The sequence below is a fragment of the Trematomus bernacchii genome, unplaced genomic scaffold (genome assembly GCF_902827165.1).
Source record: "Trematomus bernacchii unplaced genomic scaffold, fTreBer1.1, whole genome shotgun sequence".
Lineage (NCBI taxonomy): Eukaryota > Metazoa > Chordata > Actinopteri > Perciformes > Nototheniidae > Trematomus > Trematomus bernacchii.
Genome location: NW_022987669.1, coordinates 1,034,937 through 1,059,716, shown reverse-complemented (window position 1 = coordinate 1,059,716; position 24,780 = coordinate 1,034,937). Strand labels below are relative to the sequence as shown.

General features: G+C 40.0%; 1 protein-coding gene across 1 annotated transcript in view; it reads right to left on the bottom strand.

Moving 5' to 3' along the window:
* The window catches only part of adcy8 (adenylate cyclase 8 (brain)), a 114,337-nt gene that overhangs the window by 38,064 nt on the left and 51,493 nt on the right, over nucleotides 1-24,780 (bottom strand). Inside the window, 6 exon segments of the mRNA XM_034135971.1 lie at nucleotides 5,893-6,078; nucleotides 6,080-6,164; nucleotides 8,404-8,562; nucleotides 16,493-16,620; nucleotides 18,582-18,693; nucleotides 19,629-19,759. Of these exon segments, the coding sequence (XP_033991862.1) occupies nucleotides 5,893-6,078; nucleotides 6,080-6,164; nucleotides 8,404-8,562; nucleotides 16,493-16,620; nucleotides 18,582-18,693; nucleotides 19,629-19,759 (801 nt within the window).

Below are 24,780 nucleotides of genomic sequence, written 5' to 3'. Positions count from 1 at the left end.
ACTACTGGACAGACTGCCAGGGAAATATTACTATGGTACATGCAGTATATTCATGGATGAATCCTGAAGGACTTCTTGATAAGGAAGAACCAACAGATTCAAATCTTCACTAAAAGCTTTCACATAAATAGACTGACAGCTAGAGATGTTATTTATGACGTATGTGTGCTGATCTAAAGGCCCTGACACACCAGGCAGTCACCAGAGAACTCGCCGACACCCGACACCGACAGTTCCATCGACGAGTTCTCCTGCGTCTTGGCCGTGTGTCGCACTGGAAATCACCGCAAAGACTTCAGCCGAGCACGTACGAACTGCGCATGCGTGAGTGGCAATAACTCTCCTTACCAGCAGGCGGCGGTAGTGTGTATTCGTCATTCAAAATAGGCAACAACAGGAAGACAGAGAAGAACAACAGACTGATATAAACAAACAAATAGCGTGTGCGTTCCATTTTCATTCTCGTCCATCGAAAATATGTTTTAGAATATAAAAATACATGAATGATGAAATGAGCACATACAGTGCAGACATACTATAAAATCACAGTTAATAGACCTGCGTCTGATGATCGCAGTGTTCTGGCGGGTGTGTAGTGTATTGAGTCAGCAATGTAATAATGGCCACTTCTTGCTAAATTTACGATGAGATGAAAAACCGGACTTGACCAAACAAATCACGGAGCTTTCAGCAGAGGACAGCCGGGGACGCTCCCGCCGATATCAGAGATGTCCCTGCTATGTGTGGGAGGTAAGAGAGGACATTTAAGGGCTATGTTTGATGTCTTTAAGTATCACCTGCTGGTGTTTAGCTGCTGTCTTGTGCCTTAAATCGTTTGTTTGCGTCCCTCACTTCCGTTTCGCTTCTCATTTGCTAGCTGAACAGCTGATCAGAGTGGTTTCTTGGCCCGATAGCTTGTGTCCGACACCCGGCCGATTCAACATGTTGAATCGGCCGGGTGTCGACCGTGAAAGGCCAAATAAGGCGTGACACGGCCGAGGGTTCGGGGACACCAAATTGACTTTGGGCGACAAGGAACCCGTTGTCGCCAAACAACGCAAGACGGCCGATATCGGCCTGGTGTGTAGGGGCCTTAACACCAGAGGTGGGAGGAGCACTCAAATATTGTACTTGAGTAAAAGTAGAAGTACTCAGATCTTGTACTTGAGTAAAAGTAGAAGTACTCAGATCTTGTACTTGAATAAAAGTAGAAGTACCAGAGTGTAGGAATACTCTGTTTTAAGTAAAAGTCCTGCATTCAAAATGTTACTCAAGTAAAGTACAAGTATCTCAACATTGTACTTAAGTACAGTACTTGATTAAATGTACTTAGTTACTTCCCACCTCTGTCTAACACTAGTTGGGCTACGATGTCAGCACTGGTGGATAAAACAAATGTTTTGTTAGTGCACCATCGAGAACAACATGTCTAATCGCCAACGTATGAAACACTGATGCTTGGTAACTCCTTAAAGTCTGCATGAGAGGCACCAAGCTTTGAAATAACTCAACTTTAAACCCAAATGACATAACCTTTGTACGTAACTAATGCCAGTTATTTCACGTAAACAAACGTACTTATTTGAACCAAACCCACAATGTTTTACTAGCTTAACCAGGTATTAATTGCGTAAGTAAACCAATGTTAGAACTTTATTTAGAAAGAGTCTCAAGCGGAAACTGAAGCCATCCATGACACGTGTTAAACTGACGCTCGAGGGTCTCTTGACCGTCCAATTTTAAAGTGTAGGGCCACTGATCAAGAAATCGGAGTTCGACGAGTTGGGAAAAAGAACATGTTGGCAAGACTTACAATCAGAACATTAGACCCAGAACTGATTCAGTATTCTTCTTATGTCAGTAAAAGGAGACATTTCTCTTTCATTTGATGATAAAAGCTAAAATACACTTGGTGCGATTAACCTACATTTGGAGCACAGGAGCTGAACTGGATCTAATATGTTGTTCAGTATTATTTATCAGTGTTGTAGCCTGTGTTATGGCACTTTTAAATGGTAAAGAGTCTAAAGGCTGTGTGTCTTCAACAGCTGAGCCACCTTTTATTATTTTAACAGATTTTCTTCAATAGACATGAAAGCAAACGTCTAAAAAACACAGCAACAAAGCAGACCAAAATCCACTTAGTAAATAACCAAATGGAGCCATTTCCTTTTGGCTTTCACAGCGTACACACACACACTGAGTAACTGGGTCTTCAGAGGAAACACACGTAACCTCCTTTTGAGGTGAAAGCAGTGTGACAGTGCAGTGCATCATGGGAGCCAGCAGGCATGAAAGAGGTGAAGAGAAGAGAAGAAGAGAGCCACTCAGACCTCCTTCAAACAAACCTCTGCGTCTGATAACGACAGACAAGAGTTCTCATAAACGCAGAGGCGGACAGGATATGATATCTTTTATTCAACGTTATCAGCGTGCTTCACGATCAAAAACAGGATGATTGGAGGATTAATGGTTGGCGTCAGATAACAAATGCTGTCCCCGGCTTCCTGGTGTGCAGAAGATGGATCATCTGATACTCTTTATTACACGTCTGCCACCAGATGTTAATGGACGTTTTTTAATATCTACGTCAGTATGCATCTGTAACGTCACTGTACTGTTGATTAAAAGGATTGTTGTTGACCAGAAGAATCACCATCTTCAGTTTCAAAATGGATGGTAAATCATAAATGTTCATCATGTTTTAGTATAGTTTTGTAAAGCACTAGATATGGACTCTTGTTTTGTTCGGTCAGGTTGAGCTGCAACCTGTGTACGAAAACTGCTTTACGTATAAAGTCTATTATTTATTGTTGTACTAATTACCGAAAGCATGGATTTCATTCACAGTTCTCACACCTCACAGTGCTTTTTGGATTCCTCCGGACTTAAACAATGTACGTTTTTTTACACACATATTTGAACAAAAACTATAAAACACAACCTGTCTTTCTTTTTCCACATTTCTTCCGTTTCTCATTTGTGATTATTTTGACTGATATTGCAAGTACAATATTGGAGGGGTTGATTATTTTTGCGTCATTATTCTATTGTTATGTATGTAAGGTCTATAGAATAAGATGTGTAGTATCTCTACAGTACTACAATGCTCCATTTAAAATGGTATTTCAACACTTATTTAGCCTATACAGCTTCAATACCAAAATTGTATTTCCTTCGATAAGAATATTGCACTAGTCCATATTGTGATTTGATTACATTTGGATTCATTTTGCAGCCCTACTCCTGTTGTTTTCTTCTTTCCTCTCCATCTTTCTGAAACATATACTCTAATATTCCACCTTGTCCTCAACCCAGTGATGCTGAAAACTGAATCAAACTAACAAGATGGGAGGAAGGGGACCCGGAGGACAGAGAAACACCGGAGAGGGAGCCGTTCAGATTCAAGCGACCACATAAAAGACTCTGAAACTCCTGCCAGAAGCCTTTGATATGCAAAGAGACAATCTCTGCAATGACTGTCCTGACAGCCTTTCATTGAGCCTGAGACAAAGAAGTAGCACTCGTCAGAAAGAAGAAAACATTCCTCTGATTCTGAACACACGGTTACATCAGTGTTTGAGCTGTTGACAGACGGGGAGCTGCGTATCCTATCCTCATATTCAGTAAACACAGGAGGTTACGCAGAGTTCACTGTGACAGCATGGCTGCAGGAAACAAGAAGTCTGTGGCTCTGGACATTTGTCACATATTGAAATCTGAGAGAGATTTCACAGTGTGCATATGATTTAATCTGAAGAAATGTAAACGTTTTGTACTGCGAAAAAAAAAAAAGATGTCAGTAAATACACCACTGGTGAATTTAAAATGTCTAAATGAGGCGACTAAACGTCATCACACCCAATATTAGCCACCTTTAGCTTAGCGGTGGTGACGTGAAGTCATGTGACCGTGCTGTAGTTCCTTTATAGCCCAACATTAGCCTCCTTTAGCTTAGCGGTGGTGAAGTGAAGTCAAGTGACCGTGCTGTAGTTCCTTTATAGCCCAACATTAGCCGCCTTTAGCTTAGCGGTGGTGACGTGAAGTCATGTGACCATGCTGTAGTTCCTTTATAGCCCAACATTAGCCTCCTTTAGCTTAGCGGTGGTGAAGTGAAGTCAAGTGACCATGCTGTAGTTCCTTTATAGCCCAACATTAGCCACCTTTAGCTTAGCGGTGGTGACGTGAAGTCAAGTGACCGTGCTGTAGTTCCTTTATAGCCCAACATTAGCCGCCTTTAGCTTAGCGGTGACACGTTAAGTCATGTGACCGTGATGTAGTTCCTTTATAGCCCAACATTAGCCGCCTTTAGCTTAGCGGTGACACGTGAAGTCATGTGACCGTGCTGTAGTTATTTTATAGCCCAACATTAGCCGCCTTTAGCTTAGCGGTGACACGTGAAGTCATGTGACCGTGCTGTAGTTCCTTTATAGCCCAACATTAGCCGCCTTTAGCTTAGCGGTGACACGTGAAGTCATGTGACCGTGCTGTAGTTCCTTTATAGCCCAACATTAGCCACCTTTAGCTTAGCGGTGACACGTGAAGTCATGTGACCGTGCTGTAGTTCTTTTATAGCCCAACATTAGCCGCCTTTAGCTTAGCGGTGACACGTGAAGTCATGTGACCGTGCTGTAGTTCCTTTATAGCCCAACATTAGCCACCTTTAGCTTAGCGGTGACACGTTAAGTCATGTGACCGTGCTGTAGTTCCTTTATAGCCCAACATTAGCCTCCTTTAGCTTAGCATTTTTCAGCTTGAAAAACATCCCATTGGATCTTTGTGGAGGGAATCAGGGAGATGCTAACCTCCGGGTAGCCCTATAAATGCACAACATCACTGCACCACTCTATAATGAAAATTGTCCATTCAAGATTGATCAAGGTGACGTCTTTAATTGTCCTTATTTGGTAGTCCAAAACCCAAAGATATAAAATAAAATCAACCCTGCCTCCAAAATCAACCATAGAAAAGAAAACAACATGAAGTCTGTGGGGGTGGATTTTTTGCAGCAGGAACGCAGACAAATGAAAAGGGGAGGGAGAGGATGTTAGTATGTGTCACACACAATCAGAAGCTCGTCATCCTTCACCAACAGGCAGGCGATGTGAAGCTCACACACAATCTCTCCACAGGAAGCTCATTCCCAGGAAAACAGAAGAAGACAAAACAACCGACACGCAGGTAACTGAGAAGAAGAAGACACGTCCATCTTGAGAAAGCACCTCATCCTGCAGTGAGGATTAAAATGTGTCCCTTTAACTTGTTTTGGGTAAAGACAATTGGTTGGACAAACAATTGTGATTTCAACACCATATGTGACTCGCTCTATCAGTGGGATATCGTTTTGAGATAAACGTTCATTTAAAAAACTCCTGTCATGGTCATTCTGGGGTTTTTAGTTGCCTTTGAACTAAGTCTTGGCTTTCAGTAAATGAAGCTCTTCTGGCCAGACGATATTCTAACAAGCTTTAGGATATTCTAACGGAGATTTCACACAAAGGACACAAATCATAGCGAACGGTATGGCAGTGTTTAAAGACTGGTTAATGGAAGAGACAATGTAAACGGACCTGGAGAGTTACAGAAAACATTGATCAGTGCTGGCGTCAAATCAAGTTACGTCGCTTTTGACGCGGTTATAGACATTGGTACTATTTCTATCTATACCAATACGATCCTTTTTGAATTAACACAATTGTTGAGAGGGATCCTACACACTCAGTTTGACTGATTTTGAAAGAGGAAGTCACATATTTCTTGCTACACAATGCAGTTTTTTAACTCCCACGGTGAAATTTGAATGCCGGTTTAATCCTCAGTTGCAGAACAAGTTTCCCCTCAAGATGAACGTTTTTTTTGTGATTAGGAGCATTACATAACGGCGCCACTTACGTTCTGCTTCCCCACGATGTTGTCGAAGGGCAGCTCGGGGCTCCAGGACGCCTCGTTGAAGGTGGTGCTGCTGGCCCTGCGGTCCGAGGAGCTCGACGCCTCCTTCATGATGTCCTCTGGCAGGCTGAGCGTGCTCTCCTCCGGCTGCTTGATGAGGAACGTCTCGATGTTGTGGCGGCGCAGGAAAGTCGTTGCGGTCCTTCCCGTGGCCCTCCTCCACCTCGTAGTCTCCGTTCAGACAGTCCAGAGCCGCTTTGGAGATGTGGATCCTCCTGGAGAGATGACGGGAAAAAACAATAGTCCGATTTTGAGGAAAAGTGACAGAATTTTGAGTAAAAAAATATCACATTTTGAGAAATTTTTTTCCAAATTGAGGAAAATGTCAGAATTCTCAGAAAGAAATCTGAATTTAGGGTTTCCCAAAAAAAGTCAGAGTATTGAGATTTTCAGAAAAAGTGCATTATTTAAGGACAATTCTCAGATATTCAGAAAAAATACATAAGTTTTAGGTTGTCTGAAGAAAGTCTTACATTTGAGAAAAAGGCTGAATTTTGAGGGAAAACATTTGAATTTTGAGGGAAAAAAATCTGAATTTTGAGGGAAAATTACAAAATGTTGAGATTTTCATAAAGAAGTAAGAATAATAACATTTTCAGAAAAAGGGCAAAATAAAACATTTTATTCTGAGTTTTTTTGAAAAAAAGTCAGAATTTTGAGATTAATTTGAGCATATGGAAAACATCCTGCTTTAAAGGTGGAGTAAGTGCTTTTTGGACACTAGGGGGCAGCAGAAAAACTCCTTAAAACCGTTGACACATTCAACACACACATAGCAACATTAGCATCTCAATAGAGTATTATTATTTGGGGAAAACAACAATCAGATTTTGAGAAAAAGTGACAGAATTCTTAGATGTTCAGAAAAAAAAGAAGTACGTTTTAGGTTGTCGGAAGAAAGTCTTACATTTGAAAAGTCCGAATTCTCAGATTTTCCGAAAAAATTCACAATTTTGAGAAAAAGGCAGAATTCAAGAAAAATTCAGAATTCTGAGATTAACGGAGCGTCCACACAGCAGCGTTAAAAAAATCTTCTAACGCTTCTGCCCATTCACTTTGAATGGGGTGACGTCACTTTGCCTCACTTTTCGCCGAACTGCATTGTGGGAAGCAGAGCGGAGATTTTCAGGATTTTCAGGATTCAAAGTTGAGCAATGTTCAACTTTTGAAGCTGAGGTGGAAGCGTCAGCCAATCAAATCCCGTTTATGCAAATCTGACAGTTCAAGCGCTAGCCAATCAAACCGCGTGTATGCTGGGAGAGACATACCGCAGGTCATTTCCTCATATTCCAAAACATGGAGGAGAAATTAGCGGTAGGGAATCACCCGGTGCTTTATGACCAGTCCCTATTTACCTACCGGGATACAAACCGGAGGAGCCAGGCATGGAGGGAGGTGGCAGAGACAGTGGTAGGTCTTCGCCTGTTTGGGGAGTTTATATCCAGTTTACTTTACAGGCTTTTTTGCTTCGTATGTCGGGGGCGGGAGATTCATGTGATTGGTTGTTGGTCGCGTTGCTCGCAAAAAATCCCCAAGCTTCAGATACGCCCACCTCCAAGATTTTTTTAACGCTGCTGTGGTGTGCTGTGTGGACGCTCCGTCAGAAAAAAAAATCTAAATTGTCAGAAAAAAATCTGAATACTTTGATTTTTTGAGAAAAAAAAAAAAAATTCGTTGTAGAGTGTGTTATGAGTTGGATGAAACCAAAACATCATCCGACATTCAGATATCTTCTGTCCGTGCTTCATCCTCCTTGTTATATAACAGAGTTCAGAGACCACAGGTCAGGCTCTACAGCAGCTGCTGGCAGGACCTTTAAATCCTGCAGAGAAATAATCTCCCTCTGTTTCCGCGCCAAACATCAGGGGGAAAACACATTTGGCCGAGAGACACTTTGGTTTAAAGTAAACATCAACAAACACATTTAAGTTCTCTTCAACCTCTATTGAAATGATCGTACTAAATTGTACCGTTGTGTCTCTAAAGAAAACAATCAAGTAAAAGGTAAATTACTGTCAAAGAACTGATTCCAAAATACTGCTGCTGGTTTATAAAGCATTGAATGGTTAGGCCCTAAAAACATTTCTGACCTCCTGCTACATTATGAACCATCCCAGATCTCTCAGGTCTTCTGGTCTGCTTTCTGTCCCCAGAGTCAGAACTAAACATGGAGAAGTTCAGTTATTATGCTCCAAACATCTGGAACAAACTCCCAGAAACCTGCTGGTCCGCTGCAACGAAGACTACTTTTAAATCCAGGCTGAAGACTTTTCTATTTGCCGCTGCTTTTAATTGAACTATTCACATCTCACACTGCACTGTAACTTTTATTCATGTACCTGTGTTATTCATATTTTATTATCTTTGAATTGCCTTGAGTTGAAAGGTGCTATATAAATAAACTTGCCTTGCCTTGCCTTTAGAATAACCCCTGAACCTGTTGTGTTTACTGACCCAGGGATTCCTCCAGACTCCAGCTTGTTGGCGATGTCTACGTCCCAGGACCAGACGTCAAACTGCCACTTCCTGAGGCCCAGCACGCCGCACAGCACCGAGCCCGAGTGGATCCCGATCCGCATGTCGATGTCGTGTTTCGTACGAGACCTCACATATCTGGGGGCGAAACAATGGAGATATGTTTAGATTTTAATCGTGATTTATTCTGAGCGAGAAATCTCCACTTCAGTAGCGACAAGCTCTCCAGTTTCCAGAAGCTTTATTCATGTATCAATCAAAGACACATTCATAGGAACCTTTATTCCTAAAAACACTTTATTCATAGCTGTTGAAAGTATTTTGTAAGTCAAGTTTTTCAAACAGAATTTTTGTTCTGGATATGTATTCACATATTTATGAATATAACACCTATTATTAATACATATTAAAACATGTAGTTAATCAACTGGGAACGTTTTATTTAGATATTAATTAGTTAAATATTGTTGGATTTATGGATTGCAAAAAATAAAGCATTTTAAGCTTTTATAATTTATATTTTAATACATTTTAAATAAATAGGATAAAAAAACCACTCATCATTAATCAAGGGCAGTTTGAGACTTGGTGCCTTGCTCATGGACACACGGGAAGGCAGACTGAACCACTAACCCTCTCTACAGCTTCACTATGATGGATAATTAATAATAAATGATAAAATATGCGAAAAAAAACTTAAAATAGAACCCTAATCATATCATGTAACTCAAATGAATCTTTAAACTGTTAAAATTGCACATTTAATAATAAACATGTATATTTAAGTAGAATATAAAACATGTATATATTGATTAAACTATGCCAGGGGTAACTCAGGGTCACTGTGAGTGTGTGTGCATTAAATCAGAATGTAAATACACATGAGTTTGACCTCTGGCGAAAAACACAACGCAGATATTGTTTGTTAATTCAGCGAGAAACGAGCACACAAAATATTTCACGACCTTCAGACTCTCGTTAATCAGTTTCTCATTTCATCCGTTATTGTTCCTGAAAGTAATGAAGAGCAGAAGCTGATAAACGTGTGTGAAGAACAAACATGGCCGACTCATTTCATGCTTCATAACAGCGCTGATGAGTGTGAGGTGAAAGGCATGCTGGGAGATTGTGACAGGTAATGAGCTGTGAATGAAGTCAAACTGCAGTTAGTCATGAAGATTAATTTATATAATTTAGATTAAAAAGTCTCAGATCAGGGAAATAGGCAGAATTTAAGAAAAATATAAGAATTCTGAGATTTTGAGAAAAAAGTTAGAATTTTGAGAAAAAGGCGGAATTCTGAGATTTTCAGGAAAGAATCATAATTTTGAGAAAAATGCAGTATTCTGAGATTCTCAGAAAAAAAGGCATTATTAAAGAAAAATTATGAATTCATGGTTTCCAGAAAAAAGTAAGAATGTTTTGATTTTCAGAAAAAATAACGTTAAATTCTGACTTTTTCAGAAAATCTCAGAATTAAAATTAATCAGAATTCTCAGAAGAAAATCTGAATTTTGAGATTTTCTGAAAAAAGTCTTACTGTAGATTTGAGAAAAAGGCAGAATTATGGGATTTTGAGAAAACATTTCAAATTTTCAGGAAAAATGACATCATTTTCAGGAAAAATGACATCATTTTCAGGAAAAATGAAAGAATTCTCAGATTTTCAGAAAAAAATCTGAATTTTAAGACAAAATGCATAAATCTGAGATTTAGAAAAAAAATCACAATTCTCATAAAAAAAATCTGAATTTAGGGTTTCCAGAATTTTGAGATTTTGAGAAAAAGTTAGAATATCAGAAAGAGACAGAATTCTCAGATTTTCAGAAAAATATATAAATGTAAGGTTTCCATAAAAAAGTCAGATATTGATTGATTGATTTGTCGAGGGAAGTTTGTCAAAGAGGTCAACAAGACAGTCACTTCACTATGACATGTAGTGGTGTATTAATACACTATTAAAGCTGAAATGCACAGTTTAAAATGCTGCTTGAGGTAAGTCAATCAAAAAGGCGTTTAATTGTGTAAAAGGAGATTTAATCTTGCGAATGAAAGCTTTATATCCATATGACTGAAAACAAACAATACGGAGTCTCACCTGCTCTGCACTCACATCTGACCTCACACAGTATTTCATGTTAATATGCATGTGTGGTGAGGATAAATAAGGCACTACACTCATAATTACCCCACCTCTTGTGAACATCATCAAAAGAATAGTAAATGGGAGTAAATTAACCTGCATTTACAAACACAAGGGCGATATGAATTATGAAATGCTGCCATGCAATATTCAGAGCGCCTGTCTGCCTCAGTCTGACACCACAGAGTCTGCTGGAGCAGAAAAAGCCCCGGAGCCAAAACCAACATGTTCGCAGGTTTCTGAGGCGTGTTGACTTCACTGCGTGGTGACAGCCGACACTGATACGCGTGATACGGACAGGAAGTCACTGATGGGTTATGGGTAAATAATCTCAAGAAGGGAGATGCTAACAGAGGGAAATGACCCGGAAGCAACAATAGGAGTCTTCTTAGATGCTCCTATGCTTCCTTTATTATCTCCTTTATGTATGGAGTGTCTCTACTTTAAAGAGTCCTCTCCTGCTGATGTTCAGGTGTATATCAGTATGGAGTGTCTCTACTTTAAAGAGTCCTCTCCTGCTGATGTTCAGGTGTATATCAGTATGGAGTGTCTCTACTTTAAAGAGTACTCTCCTGCTGATGTTCAGGTGTATATCAGTATGTAGTGTCTCTACTTTAAAGAGTCCTCTCCTGCTGATGTTCAGGTGTATATCAGTATGTAGTGTCTCTACTTTAAAGAGTCCTCTCCTGCTGATGTTCAGGTGTATATCAGTATGTAGTGTCTCTACTTTAAAGAGTCCTCTCCTGCTGATGATCAGGTGTATATCAGTATGTAGTGTCTCTACTTTAAAGAGTCCTCTCCTGCTGATGTTCAGGTGTATATCAGTATGTAGTGTCTCTACTTTAAAGAGTCCTCTCCTGCTGATGTTCAGGTGTATATCAGTATGTAGTGTCTCTACTTTAAAGAGTCCTCTCCTGCTGATGTTCAGGTGTATATCAGTATGTAGTGTCTCTTCTTTAAAGAGTCCTCTCCTGCTGATGATCAGGTGTATATCAGTATGTAGTGTCTCTACTTTAAAGAGTCCTCTCCTGCTGATGTTCAGGTGTATATCAGTATGGAGTGTCTCTACTTTAAAGAGTCCTCTCCTGCTGATGTTCAGGTGTATATCAGTATGGAGTGTCTCTACTTTAAAGAGTACTCTCCTGCTGATGTTCAGGTGTATATCAGTATGTAGTGTCTCTACTTTAAAGAGTCCTCTCCTGCTGATGTTCAGGTGTATATCAGTATGTAGTGTCTCTACTTTAAAGAGTCCTCTCCTGCTGATGTTCAGGTGTATATCAGTATGTAGTGTCTCTACTTTAAAGAGTCCTCTCCTGCTGATGATCAGGTGTATATCAGTATGTAGTGTCTCTACTTTAAAGAGTCCTCTCCTGCTGATGTTCAGGTGTATATCAGTATGTAGTGTCTCTACTTTAAAGAGTCCTCTCCTGCTGATGTTCAGGTGTATATCAGTATGTAGTGTCTCTACTTTAAAGAGTCCTCTCCTGCTGATGTTCAGGTGTATATCAGTATGTAGTGTCTCTTCTTTAAAGAGTCCTCTCCTGCTGATGATCAGGTGTATATCAGTATGTAGTGTCTCTACTTTAAAGAGTCCTCTCCTGCTGATATTCAGTTTTATTTATTCAAACATTTTAGTGCAATCTGTTGCAACTTCTATTATGATGTTTTTATGTATGTTTCTATGGCTACCAGTGCCTTTATTGAAGTGACAGAGTTGACACGGCAAAAAAGTCCCAGGCCAGATTCGAAGCTGGGTATCTACGAAGTATTATCCTGTCTTTTTAATTAAAATGTCCGCACATATATGGAAGAAGGCTGCAGCACAAAGTGGTCTTCTGTAAGCCGCTCAGCATATTGACTTAGACTGAATACAGTGCAGATCTGACAGCTTACCCTCCACTAATCCCTCCTTCCTCCAAACATCACACTCCTCCTCTGTCACGCTCAGGCAGCGCGGACAACATGCCACAAAGAGGAAAATAAAATGAGATGTCCTCGGGGTCTGAACGCCGGGTCAGTGAGAGTGTGTGTGTGTGTGTGTGTGTGTGTGTGTGTGTGTGTGTGTGTGTGTGTGTGTGTGTGTGTGTGTGTGTGTGTGTGTGTGTGTGTGTGACAACTTTATTCCTGCTGCACACCCTTCTCTCTCACATGGAGATTACACACTCAGTTATGTGTCATGATCCGTGAGCTTATGAAAATCCCTCTTGTGTTATTTTTCTAAAATATGATGCCATCACTGAATACATTTCCTGTGCGGTGTCAGTGATGCATGGGATGTGTGATATAACCTTGTGATTTGATGTATTATTTGTTAGTGATATTCTGCAGAAACACAGCCAGAGGCATATCTAAGATGATGCAAAAACATTGCAGAGGAGCTGCTGTCACATCACAGACCTGCTGCAGCGAGAAATGAGATAACGCTCAGATATCAGACTGCTGTCCGACTCCTCCGGGGAAATACGCTTTTAATACAATTCTTTCAGACTTGCAGTGAAAGAGAACAGGTGTCCTTATTTTGTGATTCAAGGATATTACAGAAAATGCATGCAGTAGTTCAATAATGCTGTATCTATGATAGCAATTATATAATGTATATATCACACATATTTATTAGATTTACTGTGATTTGTGTTCATGTAGCACATTGTGGAGAACGACTGCCTTTTTCTCATGTTCAGGTGTATATCAGTATGTAGTGTCTCTACTTTAAAGAGTCCTCTCCTGCTGATGTTCAGGTGTATATCAGTATGTAGTGTCTCTACTTTAAAGAGTCATCTCCTGCTGATGTTCAGGTGTATATCAGTATGTAGTGTCTCTACTTTAAAGAGTCCTCTCCTGCTGATGTTCAGGTGTATATCAGTATGTAGTGTCTCTACTTTAAAGAGTCATCTCCTGCTGATGTTCAGGTGTATATCAGTATGTAGTGTCTCTACTTTAAAGAGTCCTCTCCTGCTGATGTTCAGGTGTATATCAGTATGTAGTGTCTCTACTTTAAAGAGTCCTCTCCTGCTGATGTTCAGGTGTATATCAGTATGTAGTGTCTCTACTTTAAAGAGTCCTCTCCTGCTGATGTTCAGGTGTATATCAGTATGTAGTGTCTCTACTTTAAAGAGTCCTCTCCTGCTGATGTTCAGGTGTATATCAGTATGTAGTGTCTCTACTTTAAAGAGTCCTCTCCTGCTGATGTTCAGGTGTATATCAGTATGTAGTGTCTCTACTTTAAAGAGTCCTCTCCTGCTGATGTTCAGGTGTATATCAGTATGTAGTGTCTCTACTTTAAAGAGTCCTCTCCTGCTGATGTTCAGGTGTATATCAGTATGTAGTGTCTCTACTTTAAAGAGTCTTCTCCTGCTGATGTTCAGGTGTATATCAGTATGTAGTGTCTCTACTTTAAAGAGTCCTCTCCTGCTGATGTTCAGGTGTATATCAGTATGTAGTGTCTCTACTTTAAAGAGTCCTCTCCTGCTGATGTTCAGGTGTATATCAGTATGTAGTGTCTCTACTTTAAAGAGTCCTCTCCTGCTGATGTTCAGGTGTATATCAGTATGTAGTGTCTCTACTTTAAAGAGTCCTCTCCTGCTGATGTTCAGGTGTATATCAGTATGTAGTGTCTCTACTTTAAAGAGTCCTCTCCTGCTGATGTTCAGGTGTATATCAGTATGTAGTGTCTCTACTTTAAAGAGTCCTCTCCTGCTGATGTTCAGGTGTATATCAGTATGTAGTGTCTCTACTTTAAAGAGTCCTCTCCTGCTGATGTTCAGGTGTATATCAGTATGTAGTGTCTCTACTTTAAAGAGTCCTCTCCTGCTGATGTTCAGGTGTATATCAGTATGTAGTGTCTCTACTTTAAAGAGTCCTCTCCTGCTGATGTTCAGGTGTATATCAGTATGTAGTGTCTCTACTTTAAAGAGTCCTCTCCTGCTGATGTTCAGGTGTATATCAGTATGTAGTGTCTCTACTTTAAAGAGTCCTCTCCTGCTGATGTTCAGGTGTATATCAGTATGTAGTGTCTCTACTTTAAAGAGTCCTCTCCTGCTGATGTTCAGGTGTATATCAGTATGTAGTGTCTCTACTTTAAAGAGTCCTCTCCTGCTGATGTTCAGGTGTATATCAGTATGTAGTGTCTCTACTTTAAAGAGTCCTCTCCTGCTGATGTTCAGGTGTATATCAGTATGTAGTGTCTCTACTTTAAAGAGTCCTCTCCTGCTGATGTTCAGGTGTATATCAGTATGTAGTGTCTCTACTTTAAAGAGTCCTCTCCTGCTGATGTTCAGGTGTATATCAGTCTGTAGTGTCTCTACTTTAAAGAGTCCTCTCCTGCTGATGTTCAGGTGTATATCAGTATGTAGTGTCTCTACTTTAAAGAGTCCTCTCCTACTGATGTTCAGGTGTATATCAGTATGTAGTGTCTCTACTTTAAAGAGTCCTCTCCTGTTGATGTTCAGGTGTATATCAGTATGTAGTGTCTCTACTTTAAAGAGTCCTCTCCTACTGATGTTCAGGGGTATATCAGTATGTAGTGTCTCTACTTTAAAGAGTCCTCTCCTGCTGATGTTCAGGTGTATATCAGTATGTAGTGTCTCTACTTTAAAGAGTCCTCTCCTGCTGATGTTCAGGTGTATATCAGTATGTAGTGTCTCTACTTTAAAGAGTCCTCTCCTGCTGATGTTCAGGTGTATATCAGTATGTAGTGTCTCTACTTTAAAGAGTCCTCTCCTGCTGATGTTCAGGTGTATATCAGTATGTAGTGTCTCTACTTTAAAGAGTCCTCTCCTGCTGATGTTCAGGTGTATATCAGTATGTAGTGTCTCTACTTTAAAGAGTCCTCTCCTGCTGATGTTCAGGTGTATATCAGTATGTAGTGTCTCTACTTTAAAGAGTCCTCTCCTGCTGATGTTCAGGTGTATATCAGTATGTAGTGTCTCTACTTTAAAGAGTCCTCTCCTGCTGATGTTCAGGTGTATATCAGTATGTAGTGTCTCTACTTTAAAGAGTCCTCTCCTGCTGATGTTCAGGTGTATATCAGTATGTAGTGTCTCTACTTTAAAGAGTCCTCTCCTGCTGATGTTCAGGTGTATATCAGTATGTAGTGTCTCTACTTTAAAGAGTCCTCTCCTGCTGATGTTCAGGTGTATATCAGTATGTAGTGTCTCTACTTTAAAGAGTCCTCTCCTGCTGATGTTCAGGTGTATATCAGTATGTAGTGTCTCTACTTTAAAGAGTCCTCTCCTGCTGATGTTCAGGTGTATATCAGTATGTAGTGTCTCTACTTTAAAGAGTCCTCTCCTGCTGATGTTCAGGTGTATATCAGTATGTAGTGTCTCTACTTTAAAGAGTCCTCTCCTGCTGATGTTCAGGTGTATATCAGTATGTAGTGTCTCTACTTTAAAGAGTCCTCTCCTGCTGATGTTCAGGTGTATATCAGTATGTAGTGTCTCTACTTTAAAGAGTCCTCTCCTGCTGATGTTCAGGTGTATATCAGTATGTAGTGTCTCTACTTTAAAGAGTCCTCTCCTGCTGATGTTCAGGTGTATATCAGTATGTAGTGTCTCTACTTTAAAGAGTCCTCTCCTGCTGATGTTCAGGTGTATATCAGTATGTAGTGTCTCTACTTTAAAGAGTCCTCTCCTGCTGATGTTCAGGTGTATATCAGTATGTAGTGTCTCTACTTTAAAGAGTCCTCTCCTGCTGATGTTCAGGTGTATATCAGTATGTAGTGTCCCGGCTCTGTTGTGATTGGTCAACCGCTTAGATATGTCCCGCCCCTTTAGTCTATCACGTACAATGTGTTGGAGCGCTAGCCAATAGAAATGCGATTGTTCTATTTTAGCCTTTGCACACTAACCAATATAACACACTACAGGGAGAACCCCAAAAGCAGAATATGATGATAAAGATAATCCAGTATATTGATGATGTTACCTGATGGTTTTGATCATGCTGAGGCCCATCTCCACGCAGCAGTGAGCGTGGTCCTGTCTGGGCTCCGGCAGACCCGACACACAGTAGTAACAATCGCCCAGAATCTTTATCCTCAGACAGTGGTTCTCCTGCAACACACACACACACACACACACACACACACAAACACACACACACACACACAACACACACACACACACAACACACACACACACACACACACACACACACACACACACACACACACACACCACACACACACACACACACACACACACACACACACACACACACACACACACACACACGTCTTTCAGTAAATGCATCAAAATAAGTATAAGCGTCCAAGTCCAAACATGTGTCCTTAAAGGAATGTATAAAATATGTCTTCTGATTTATCTAAAGATATTTACAGAAACATTTGTATTTTTTTTTTATGGAAGTAGAGTACTACACACGAAACACAACATGAAGTACAGTCGATTGAGTAACCTTAAGACAGAAGAACATGCGTCATTAAGGTAAAAGTATTTCAGAGTTTAAAGGGGACCTATCATGCAAGATGCACTTTTGTACGTCTTGTATACATGAATATGTGTCCCCGGTGTTCCAGGGAACTCACCAAGTGTCAGAAAACACAACCCTCTCTATTTTCCTCCATACCCAAATCTCTAAAAAAGGGGCTGCAACGGATCTGATAAAAACTGATCCAGATTTGAACACTGTCCTGACGTCAGGACGGTGGCGCTACGGCTATTGGGCCAACTCCACCAATCAGGAGGAGACAGCCACGGCCATTGCCGTTCCAAAGCGCTGGAGACGCTGTAGTACATATGCCAGGCCTGTAGATGGTGCTGTTCTCACAGAATCAGCCCTTGCTAAAACAGGGGTAACATTTTTCAAATTGAGCGAAATGAGGCATGGCTAAAATGCATGATCTGTTTGGTATTTTGAAAAAAAAAAAGTATAAATATGCCTTATATAGGTATGGTCCTACACTATATTATTCAAATATAGCATGATAGGTCCACTTTAAGTGAAGACATGATTTTGACATTTGACAATTTGTCATTTTGAGTGTCATCTGTCTTTTGATTAAAAAATCAAGTCCACTCATATGTCAATAAAGGAAAATATAGTGTAGTTTTTTTGTAGTGCATGTGGTCTTTTGGGGTTTCCTCCTTACTTGCCTGCTAAACATCCTCAAATCTTTCAATAACTTCACCTAATGATACCTTGAAAAATACTACAATACAATTCAAAATATAGAAAGTAAAAGGTCTGAAATAACACCTAGATTTCAAATGATTGGTAAACAAGATTGAGTGCACCGCCTCTATCTTCTATGTAATGGAAAATATAAATATATAGGCTTATAAAACGCAATTAAACAACGTGAAAACACTTTCTGTCGAGTCGGTTTCTGTGAAATGCTGCCTGGTGAAGCGCGGCTGGATCTGATATGAGACACAGCGCTGGATCAGTTATTCCCTCTGTTGTTCTGAATGAAATATTCATGCGGCTAATGGAGTTTCTTTATTTAGCTTCACTGAAGAGAGATCAACTCCCAAGAAACGACAGTGGAAAGCAAATGTCATGTTTAATTGTGATCCGATCCTGTCTTTTCTCAATGTGAAACACATGTTGAATCTTATATTTAAAATCTGAGATATAAAAGGTGCAGTGGAAGAACAGATCCAATTTTTTTTACTTTATAGTCTCTAAGTTTGGGCCGGAAAAGGATTATTATTTCCTTGAAAATGCAGAAAGTCCTCATTGCATTTCCGTTTTAAAATCTACTTTGCACTCTTGTATAAAGTATGTATATAGTATCCTATGTTTATCTTTCTTAAGTAGTAGTTTATCAGAAAGCTTTCAGATCAGAACATGCTCATTGAAGGCATCTTGACTTGGACATATTGGTACCAAATATAGCACCATATGCTCCGACTTAAATCAGACAATGGATCTAAACTGACCACAACTGCTCTGTGTGATAGTGTGAGTGTTTGATGCTGAAAAGTGACAAGACAAACATAGAGCATTTAAAGAAAAAACACTCTTTCATGCATTTAGTGAAATCTCTTACGTGTGCGAGGCGGTCGAAGCGTGCAAAGAGTTCGTTCAACATTCGCACCAGCTCCTGCGCCGACAGCGTCGTGGAGAGGTTAGTGAAGCCTTTGACATCTGCGAAAAGAATGCTGAATAAAATATGGAAATGTCACTTCAATATCCAGTTCTTCACCATCCAAACACTTCATAATAACATGGAATGATATATAATAATGTATCTGAAACAACAGTGTTTTCACATTAATATCTGACACAAAGAGATGAGGATCAGTTAGCTTCTAGAACCTGTAGGATGCTAACTAGCATACGTTGGGAAAATTGCCTGATTGGCATACACTGTTTTAATTGGCATTCATTTGCTTTATATCCTGTATAGACAGTATTTCAACGATAGAGCGGTGCAGGAATGTCATTTTTCTGTAGTGGACCCTGAAGGTAGCACCTCCCAGTAAAAGCTAACGTTAGGCTATAAAGGAACTACAGCACGGTCACATGACTTCACGTCACCACCGCTAAGCTAAAGGAGGCTAATGTTGGGCTATAAAGGAACTACAGCACGGTCACATGACTTCACGTCACCACCGCTAAGCTAAAGGCTGGCTAATGTTGGGCTATAAAGGAACTACAGCACGGTCACATGACTTCACGTCACCACCGCTAAGCTAAAGGCGGCTAATGTTGGGCTATAAAGGAACTACAGCACGGTCACATGACTTCACGTCACCACCGCTAAGCTAAAGGCGGCTAATGTTGGGCTATAAAGGAACTACAGCACGGTCACATGACTTCACGTCACCACCGCTAAGCTAAAGGAGGCTAATGTTGGGCTATAAAGGAACTACAGCACGGTCACATGACTTCACGTCACCACTGCTAAGCTAAAGGCGGCTAATGTTGGGCGTGATGACGTTAAGTTGTCTCATTTAGACACTTGTTAGCAACCTCAGTTTTTAAATTCTCCAGTTACACAGGTATTTTTTAAAAGCAATTTTTCCTAACTTTATCGAAAAACCCTGTCCACACACATACACGTTAAATGAATAAACTACACTCATGTCCTCACCTGACATTCTCGTAGCGGTGGATGTAGATTCTGTGGAACTGATGCTGGAGGTGTTCGTCGTCTACATTTGTCATGTCGTTGATCATTTCCAAAACTACAAAACGAGGCAGGACTGATAACACCAGTCTCTCCTGCGGGGGAAGAAAAACATCTTATTAGTTCTCAGAAACACAACAGCCAAATAATAATTACATATTTGGATAAAATGAGATGAGAGCCATGCTGGTTTACTCTTCTTCTCTTAGGATACAAATAAGTGACCTTTCTTAACATATCATCTTGTTTAACAATGTTATTATATATGTTTTCTAGACTGAGCATCAATCCTTCCATGACGGAGATACTGATTAATTGTTCAATTGATAAAGAAACACAATTTTTTTAGGGCTCCGTAAGCATTATGTACAGTAATGGAGAAATAAAAATGTCACGTTTGAGATTTCCTGCTGCAACTTTGATTATTTAAAGTGGACCTATCATGCTATATTTGAATAATATAGTGTAGGACCATACCTATATAAGGCATATTTATACATTTTTTTTTTCAAAATACCAAACAGATCATGCATTTTAGCCATGCCCCATTTCGCTCAATTTGACATTTTTTAGATCTGTTTTAGCAAGGGCTGATTCTGTGAGAACAGCACCACCTAGAGGCCTGGCATATGTACTACAGCGTCTCCAGCGCTTTCGAACGGCAATGGCCGTGGCTGTCTCGCCGGGGACACATATTCATGTATAAAAGACGTACAAAAGTGCATTTTGCATGATAGGTCCCCTTTAAGCTTTAACACGTAATGTATTTACATCTCACCAGAGATTAATGTACTACGGTGAATAACACAGCATCAAGATTAAGCAAAGAGGAATTAACTGAAGTCAGAGAGTTGGTATTAAACTGGCAAACACGAGGAGCAGCATCTTGTAAAAACAAGTTACATAAAGTCCGTCTGTAAGGAATGATTTAAGAGATGACTGTGTCTCTGCCAGGCTAAGCTCCTGCAGCAGGAGGATCCTCAGGAAAAATAAATATCTCTGAGCTTTACGTCTCGACGCGCTGCCACCTGGCAAACAAACAGATTTGGAGTGGGAGCCATCGCTCAGTTTCTGTTTCAACCAACACACAACTTTCTCTACGCAGAAATGTCAGAACACAACCAACAAAGGTTAAAAAAAACAGATGGACTTTGGGGCTTCACATATTTAATAACTGCAAATAAACTCTGATGAATTCACATTAGGGCTGTGCGATTATGGCAAAAATCATAATCACGATTATTTGGGTCAATAATTGATATCACGATTATTAAATACGATTATTCATTGACTTTGAAAAAATCCATTTATTGAACTTTAAAACAAATACAAATAATAATTTGAACAGTATCTTTTTAACTGTTGATTACCCTGAACGTATAATTCAACTGAAAAACCAATACAAAAATAAATTAAATAAATTATACATTTAAATAAATAATATCAAAATAATAAATACCAATAAACAAGATCAACAAATATTTTGGAGCGCACTTCCACAAGCTACTAAACATATATAAATATGATAAATACAAATAAATGAGACCAAAATTAATTAGATCAAATATGTTGCACTGTCACAACCTAGCAAAGCTAAATAATTGTTTTTTTCGATTATGTTGTTTTCGTAATTGTGGCAGGCCAAAATCGTAATTGCGATTAAAATACGATTAATTGCACAGCCCTAATTCACATTGTGTTAAATGATTTTAATTAACAAGTGTTGCATCAATCAAACACTGCAATTCGCTCTTATAAAAAAAAAAATCTAACTTTCAGTCAGGTGCAAAAGCTAAAACAAAACATTCCCATTAGTAGAAACACGCTGCAGCTTCAGAAACGATGCAGATATAAAAACACAAATGTTCCAAAACACATGAAAACATATATGTGTCTACTGTTGATGTGAAGAATACAATGAAAGTTATTTTCGGCCTTTCTGGCTCCTAATGCACTCTGTACGGTTTCCAGTCAAACATATATATTTCACCCTCCTGTGAACTCTGTGAAGCTCCAAGAGGCTCCATGAGATCTGAAGAGCCTCTTCAAACCTCCAGACCCGAAGAGAGAGAGAGTATCCTCTGCTCAGATCACTTTTTACAAAAAAAAAAAACTATCTTTCTTCATTATTGCACCAGTGAAGGAAAAAACAATCCAGTAATGCTGATTCACTTAACACACACAAGAGTAGGATAAGTTCTAAAACCCTGAAAGGAGGCAGCATCATAACCCTAACCCTAAGCCTAACACAAGCTGAAGAGATTTTTATTCTACGACATAAAATACCCCACTGGTGGATTTTAAAAACGGCGGTTCCTAACAAATCTGTCTGTGGCTCTGGACATTTGTCACATATTGAAATCTGAGAGAGATTTCACAGTGTGCATATGATTTAATCTGAAGAAATGTAAACGTTTTGTACTGCGAAAAAAAAAAAATATGTCAGTAAATACACCACTGGTGAATTTAAAATGTCTAAATGAGGCGACTAAACGTCATTACACCCAATATTAGCCGCCTTTAGCTTAGCGGTGGTGACGTGAAGTCATGTGACCGTGCTGTAGTTCCTTTATAGCCCAACATTAGCCACCTTTAGCTTAGCGGTGGTGACGTGAAGTCATGTGACCGTGCAGTAGTTCCTTTATAGCCCAACATTAGCCGCCTTTAGCTTAGCGGTGGTGACGTGAAGTCATGTGACCGTGCAGTAGTTCCTTTATAGCCCAACATTAGCCACCTTTAGCTTAGCTGTGGTGACGTGAAGTCATGTGACCGTGCAGTAGTTCCTTTATAGCCCAACATTAGCCACCTTTAGCTTAGCGGTGGTGACGTGAAGTCATGTGACCGTGCAGTAGTTCCTTTATAGCCCAACATTAGCCGCCTTTAGCTTAGCGGTGGTGACGTGAAGTCATGTGACCGTGCTGTAGTTCCTTTATAGCCCAACATTAGCCACCTTTAGCTTAGCGGTGGTGACGTGAAGTCATGTGACCGTGCAGTAGTTCCTTTATAGCCCAACATTAGCCGCCTTTAGCTTAGCGGTGGTGACGTGAAGTCATGTGACCGTGCTGTAGTTCCTTTATAGCCCAACATTAGCCTCCTTTAGCTTAGCGGTGACGACGTGAAGTCATGTGACCGTGCTGTAGTTCCTTTATAGCCCAACATTAGCCGCCTTTAGCTTAGCGGTGGTGACGTGAAGTCATGTGACCGTGCTGTAGTTCCTTTATAGCCCAACATTAGCCTCCTTTAGCTTAGCGGTGACGACGTGAAGTCATGTGACCGTGCTGTAGTTCCTTTATAGCCCAACATTAGCCTCCTTTAGCTTAGCGGTGACGACGTGAAGTCATGTGACCGTGCTGTAGTTCCTTTATAGCCCAACATTAGCCTCCTTTAGCTTAGCGGTGACGACGTGAAGTCATGTGACCGTGCTGTAGTTCCTTTATAGCCCAACATTAGCTTTTTACTTCATAAATTATAAAGTGGCGTTAATATGTGGAGATTATCCTGCTGAACAAAACGTTTGTTTGACACAGAGTTTATTTTCTGCAATAATCCAAAATCACATGGAGAAATCCCTGTGGCTTTTTGTGGATGGAACCAGGGAGATGCTGCCTTCAGGGTCCACTACAGGAATACGTCACCCCTCCATCACTCAGTGTAGTTGTGTAATGTGTAAACTGTGTTGGTTGAGCTGCTCTCGGTGCAGAAAGTGGAGCAGAGCATCCCCAAACTAAAGTCTAGACAGAAACTCAGCAGTGGAGCGTTGCTAATGCTTCCTCTGCTGCATCACAACCGAACGCTGCAGGGTGTGGAGGTGCAGATACACTGCAAGAAATGTGGATTTTACAGAGGGGCATCTTGGATTTACATTTAGAGTCTGACCCTCTCATTTTTTTATTTTTTTTTTGTCTTCGCTGCACCACCGCAAGTCAGCTGTCAGTCAAACTGCAACTGGTTTACATTTGTTTAATAACACCATTTGGATTTCAGTTTTAAAAGAAAGAAATTCCTCATGTAGCCTACAGTATATTTTGCTTAAAATAACTTCCAGGTAGAAACTTGTTTATACAGGTATACGGGATTTATTCTACTGTACAGTATTTCATTTTGCATTATGTCTTATCTCTCTGTCTTGTATTTCTCTTTTTCTTGAACAATTGTGTCTATTTCACTGTTGTACTTAAGTGTGTTGTATATTGCATAGTTGGAGGAAAGAAATCACATGAACTCACAATTATTTTCATTTCAGCTGTAAAAACACGTCAGCTTGGCTTTTCTCACATATTTTTGGTAAATAAATTAAAGCATTTAATGAATATTTAAAGAGTAAATAAATCTCATTTGACTACACTGTTGGTAAATCTAACTGCATCTCACGTCTGCACATGTTTTGCAGTGGGTACAGTGGGCGGTGTGTGTTTGCTTCACTGGGCACACACTCTGCTTTCGGTCAGATGAGAGCCAGGGGACTCAGTGTCAGATTAGCTTTGAAAGTCATTAGCGTAGCTTGAATTTAGCCGCGAGCTAAAGCCCTGCTGCAGCTCCCTGACAACTTCCATCTTCAACCGTCCCTCTGATGGGGTTAAAGGTTCAGTGGAAAACACTTTGTTCCTCCGTGATGCTTTTATTGTCGCTTGTGGGGGGGGGGGGGGTCTTCAGTTTAAATTCAGCTTTAAGGTCCAATTTAGAGTCGCCGCCTGAAGCTGATTTCCTATTCATAATCTGCGCTGAACCGTGAGAGCTTTCATCCAAAACAGTAAACATCAGTTTATTAAAAAGGGCTTAAAGTCGCATAACTGCTTCCAAAAATGATTCTATTATATCAGCATTTTGGGGCATTTAGAAAATACTCTCAGGGCTGCTGTTGGGAATTACACAACATAAAATCAGTCCTTATGGGAGAGGGAAAACATAATTGTTTACCTAAAGCATAATCTGTGGGTACATTAGAAAACCTTGAGCAATGAAAGTGAGGGGGGACAGGGTCTTTACAGTGGAAAGGATGTACTTTTGTTATTATATATTATATTACATCCAGTAGAAGATTGTGGATACCAGGCTAGATGACTGTTAGCTTGCTGTAGATATTCCCACCAGGGTTGGGCTTTAGAAAAAAATGCAA